General features: G+C 47.7%; 1 protein-coding gene across 1 annotated transcript; it reads left to right on the plus strand.

The window, feature by feature from the left end:
* Positions 1-1,386: 1,386 nt before the first annotated feature.
* On the plus strand, positions 1,387-4,843 carry LOC119286667 (4-coumarate--CoA ligase-like 7). Its single transcript, XM_037566090.1, has 5 exons — positions 1,387-2,449; positions 3,616-3,802; positions 3,903-4,048; positions 4,164-4,231; positions 4,359-4,843. The coding sequence occupies exons 1-5, from the start codon at positions 1,418-1,420 to the stop codon at positions 4,570-4,572; spliced, it is 1,647 nt and encodes a 548-aa protein (XP_037421987.1). The 5' UTR covers positions 1,387-1,417; the 3' UTR covers positions 4,573-4,843.
* The last annotated feature ends 713 nt before the right edge of the window (positions 4,844-5,556 follow it).

Below are 5,556 nucleotides of genomic sequence, written 5' to 3' on the forward strand. Positions count from 1 at the left end.
ATTGGGACTCAACGTTCCATATGCCATTGGATCGACCAAACACAATTCGTTGGTACTCAAGAATATCTTTTGATATCTCCAAGGCATGAAATATCTTGTCCTGGTTTTTCAGTTTTGGAGAAATCTGAACACCAATATCATTGGATACATCGATCAGATCACCACTATGTCAGATCATAGACAAATTTAGTGTTCCTACTAGGTGTGGTAGCCTTCTCATGAAGAGTCTTCAAAACAGACCTCGTGGCTACATTCATCAACCATTATCTCAACCATAATATTTCTTGTGTTGCCCAGATGCGAACAGGTTACATAATAAGCAATATCACTATATTGCATATCTTGCAAGTCATATCATGCGACTGATTTGTTCAGCGGGTCTCTACCAACTTCTATGTTTTGGTATGTGACGACTTCGAATTTTGCAAGAATCAAGGGGAGTATCTTCCTGAATTGTTCCTGTTCAATGCACCATATTATACTCTTTTTTTCCTTCATGAGTTTACTTTACATGTTCTCATAAAGGTTTTTAATGAGGTAATATCAACATGAGATCATGTGTCATACTTTCTGTTTTCCCCACCGGGGTTTTTGGGAAAGTATATACGGCATATTTATTGTCCTCTAAACTCTATGAGTTTTCTCGTATTGAGTTAAAAGAGACAATGACCACTATATGTTGTACCATTTTCTCCTTATTTTCCCGCTGAATTTGAAGGAGTTTTAGCAACATATCAAACACCTATCTTCTCATATTTTTCCCACAGGGTTTTTGGAGAAGCTTTTTCAAGATGATGATACTTACACTAACAAGCATGAATTGGGGAGAGTGTTAGGATTTAATTAATCCTATTAATCCCTGCTTTTCCTAATCGAGACGGTTGTCTCGTGTCCCTTCGGACGCACCCTTTCGGAGGCTATATATATGTGTAATCCCATCATCAATGAGAACAACGATTCACTTTTACTTTTCTGTCTCCCTCTCTCGTTTCTTTTCAAAAATTTCGTAAGTTCGATTCCGGGCGGGGATTGTTTTTCTGGTTACATTAATGCTAACCTAAATATGGTGCCACGTTAGCACATTATACGTATGCAGATTGGATTAGCATCGTATTCGTACGCTGGTCCCAAGTTCGGAACCAGTATATATATTTCAAGTTTAACCACTAAATTGAACATTGATGGCAGATTTAAGCACCATTAGTGATATTACTCCTACCTCAATATATTAACGTGGGAGAACAATAAATCTGGATTATTGCTCGCATGCGCGCTTGATTACGACTACTCAGCAATCCGTGAAACGACCCACATTTACTGCTGCAGGCTTCCTTAATCCTTATCAACTGCGACAGCCTCCCTCACCACCTCACTGCCTCCCAACTCCTCGCCTCACTGCCGAGTTTCCCAGTCGAAGATGTCCAACGCCCACGGCGGAGCCATGGACGCCCGCAGCGGCTACTGCGCAACGACCAAGTCATTCCGCAGCCTCCGCCCGCCGCTGCCGCTGCCGCCGGCGGACGCCCCGCTCACATTCCCGTCCTTCGCGCTGTCGCTGCTGCCGTCCCCTCTCCCTGCCCACCCCGCGCTCCTCGACGCCGCCACCGGCGAGGCCGTCTCCTACCCGGCCTTCCTGTCCCAGGTGCGCGCGCTCGCGGCCGCCCTGCGCTCGCGCGCGCTCCCGCTCCCGCTCGGCCACGGCGACGTCGCCTTCGTCCTCGCCCCCTCGCGCCTCGACGTGCCCGTGCTCTACCTCGCGCTCCTCGCCGTCGGCGTCGCCGTGTCCCCGGCCAACCCGGCCCTCACCGCCGGCGAGCTGTCCCGCCTCGTCTCCCTGTCCGGCGCGTCCGTCGCCTTCGCGGTCTCCTCCACCGCCGCCAAGCTCCCCGCCGGCCTCCCCACCGTCCTCCTCGACTCCCCGCGCTTCCGCTCCCTCTTGCGCCACAACGAGGACCGAGGGGAGAACGAGTCGGCGCCCCCGCTCGACGCCGGCGCGGTGCACCAGTCCGCGACAGCGGCCATCCAGTACTCCTCCGGCACGTCGGGGCGGGTGAAGGCGGTGGCGCTGTCGCACCAGAGCCTCATAGCGATGGCGGCGGGGCTGCACGCCCAGCACGTGAGGTCGAGGAAGGGCGTCGAGAGGAATCTGATGAGCGCTCCCATGTTCCACTCCATGGGCTTCTCGTCCGTGCTGAACGGGCTGGCGCAGGGGCGGACGATGGTTGTGATGACGGACGCGGCCGCGCGGGCAGGGCTGAGGGGGATGCTGGAGGCGGCGGAGCGGTGGGAGGTCACGGAGATAACGGCGGCGCCTCCCATGGTGCTGGCGATAACCAGAGACAGGTACCGGCTGAAGAGCCTGGTGCGGGTGGTCTGCGGCGGAGCCCCTCTGCCGACGCCGGTGGCGGAGCAGTTCCGTCGGCGCTTCCCTCACGTGGATCTACGCACGGTTAGTGTTTCCACGTCTATACCTCGTTTTGCTTTATTTTTCCTACTGAATAACGTACGTATTATTTGCCCTCGCCCTCGCCTAAAAACATACGTAAAAAGCGTATGGCAAATGGGACCCACAGACGCATTATAACGAATAGAATAACCAACTACAGTAGTACCGTAGTAACAAAAGCAGGTATAGTAGTGCGCTTTGAAGAAAGTCACAGATCGTGTTAAACTGGATCCTAAGGAATCACTTTTTGATGAGTGTTGGTGAAGATAATATTATTATCTTTTAGAAAAGGATCACTGGGTAGTGGGCACCCAATTTCGCTGAATGAAATTGACAACACCAGTGAAAACGATATAAGTACCACCCAGTTTGCTCAAAGAGTGGTGTGCTCTGTATTAATATGTGAGAAATTGGATTTAAGGAAAAGGTGAGGAGCCAAAGGGAACCAAAATGATGTGTCGGGTCTGGGAGAAATCTTCATAAGGGCTAATTCGGAAGGACACATCCTTGGAAAAAATAAAATCAAAAGGACACTGCGTCAAACTGTCGAGCAAATGCACCTTAAGCGAGCGAGGTAAGAACTTTCTGGCAGGTTATACCCGTTTTCTTCTTCTTTCTACCGGGGTTTTTTGTTTTTGTATTTCTTTCATAATTTCATAAAACAATTTATATTTATATTTTTTTAAATGTTCACAATTTCATAAATTGTCCAAAATTATCAAAAAAGTTCAAATTTTAAAAAATGATTTAAAAAATTGTTCGCATTTTAAAATTTATGATTTTTTTAATGTTCACTATCTTAAAAAATGTTCAGAGTTTCAGAAAAATGTTCCCCAAAAGGTCAGAAAATTTTAAAAAGTTCAATTTTTCAAAAAAAAAATCTTCACGTTTTTCCAAAAAATGTTTGTGTTTAAAATATATTCTCAAATTTAAAAATGTTTGATACAGTATCCGTTTTGCTATAATAGCCCGCTAGATCCCGATTCGCTATAGTTCGTGCAATGGGTCGGTGCACCAGGACGCCCTGTCTTGCAACCCTCCTATTTGACGCAATCAAAATAACGACTGTAATTTGCAGCCATAGGATCTTCTCACCGTGTCAAATTTGTGCAAGTCTAGGAATTTTTTCAGTACAATTTCTAAAATCTTGTGGCTTAAATGTGCTTCAGGGTTATGGCTCAACAGAGGCTGGGGCCGTATCCTTGATGGTCGACCGGGACGAGTGCTCCCACCTAGGCTCCGCTGGCCGCATCAACCACAACGTCGAGGCGAAGATCGTCGACATCGTCACCGGCGAGCCCTTGTCCGTCGGGCAGAAAGGGGAGCTGTGTTTGAGAAGTCCTTCCACCATGACAGGTGAAGCCACGAGCATCATCCTGCAATGCACATTGTCCTCAGTGCGCGCAGATTGTTGTGACGCTGCGCTGAGATTACTTACGGTTTTTGTGCATGTCAGGCTATGTAGGCGACGACGAGGCGAACGCGGCCGCTTTCGATTCGGAAGGCTGGCTGAAGACCGGCGACCTTTGCTACATTGATGAGGATGGGTTTCTGTTCGTCGTGGATAGGCTCAAGGAGCTCATCAAGTACAAGGCCTATCAGGTCTGGTCTGCTCTTATCAGCTCCTGAACCATGTGTTATTATTGTCATATACTTCTAGCAAGTTAGCCTGATTTGCATGATTGATGCTTATAGCTGAATAAACTGAATACTGCAGGTCGCGCCTGTAGAGCTGGAGCTTATCCTTCAGTCGTTGCCAGAAATTGTTGATGCTGCAGTTATGCCGTAAGTCCGATGAATGATCGTCACAGCTTACCGCATTCTGAATTTTACAATGGAACATGGCAGCTTACAAACTGAATGTACGGCGCCACATGCTCCGGCAGTATTGACGGTTCCAGTGAATTTGCAGATATCCTCACGAAGAGGCGGGAGAGATACCCATGGCGCTCGTGGTGAGGCAACCCGGGAGCAAGATCACTGAGACACAAGTCATGGAGCATGTGGCGAAGCAGGTGGCGCCGTACAAGAAGGTCCGCAAGGTGCTCTTCATCGACTCCATACCCAGATCGCCGGCCGGGAAGATCTTGAGGAGGCAGCTGTCGAGCCATCTGTCCAGAATGTGATCAAGCTTGTGAGACCATCTGTGAGATCCTCGTCCGTATTCGTTGCAATGGGCAAAAAGAAGACTTATAATATCCACAGCAACTATGGTGTGGACTGTGGAGTGCTCAATGTTAATGTTCAAACCTTGTTGTGCCCTCTTGGAACATGTCGCCGAAGCATTTTATTTTTCTTCCGCCTGTCACTTGTCAATTCTCATACCTAAAGAATATATCATACTCCCTCCGTTCCAAAATAATTGTCTTTCTAGCCATCTCAAATGGACTACAACATACGGATGTATGTAGACATGTTTTAGAGTATAGATTCACTTATTTTACTTCGTATGTAGTCACTTGTTGAAATCTCTAGAAAGACAATTATTTTGGAACGGAGGGAGTACGTTTGATGGGTGCCTAAAGTGCCCTGCCAAAATTTTGACAGCCGTATTTTGGTCCTTGCATTGGTTGCTAGTAAAAATTCTGGTTGCCTACGCGAAGTTGCACATTCTCTTCACAACTTTTGCCAATTTTTGGGCCAGTAAAGGGCCAAGGCATCTCTAACCAACATTTTGGCTAGTCAATTATTCGTAAGCTCAGCGCCCTTCTCAGGTGACATGAGATTGACCTAACCCAAGCCCCGCCACCACCCCTCCCTCCCTTCCCCACCACCACCTGGAGAGTTTGTCGGTGTCGTTGCGTGTCTGCCGGGGAAGGTGGCACCGAGGATCTGTTGACTTGCATCGTTGTTGTTGACATGGATTTTGACCGAGATAAATAAATGTATAAAATATAAATTCAAAACAGCAAAAATAAAGTGTTCGATAATGAAAAGAGTTAATTTAAAGAAATCAATCAACAACTCAATCAACCAAGACATTGACGACTGGCAGCTCCAACTTTGTTGATGTACATTGCAAGAGAAAGTTGCAAGCCTCGCAACGACCTAGTCCATCGCGATCTCCGGAGAGCACTGTCCGCTGAAACCGCCCTCATGGAATCATCGTT

This window comes from Triticum dicoccoides, chromosome 4A, assembly GCF_002162155.2.
Source record: "Triticum dicoccoides isolate Atlit2015 ecotype Zavitan chromosome 4A, WEW_v2.0, whole genome shotgun sequence".
NCBI lineage: Eukaryota > Viridiplantae > Streptophyta > Magnoliopsida > Poales > Poaceae > Triticum > Triticum dicoccoides.

Excerpts from the sequence above, each read along its gene's own strand:
- LOC119286667 (XM_037566090.1), top strand. The coding sequence starts at position 1,418 with ATGTCCAACGCCCACGGCGGAGCCATGGACGCCCGCAGCGGCTACTGC. Across the intron at positions 2,450-3,615 it reads CTCACGTGGATCTACGCACG|GGTTATGGCTCAACAGAGGC; the intron begins GTTAGTGTTTCC and ends AATGTGCTTCAG. Across the intron at positions 4,049-4,163 it reads TCAAGTACAAGGCCTATCAG|GTCGCGCCTGTAGAGCTGGA; the intron begins GTCTGGTCTGCT and ends TGAATACTGCAG.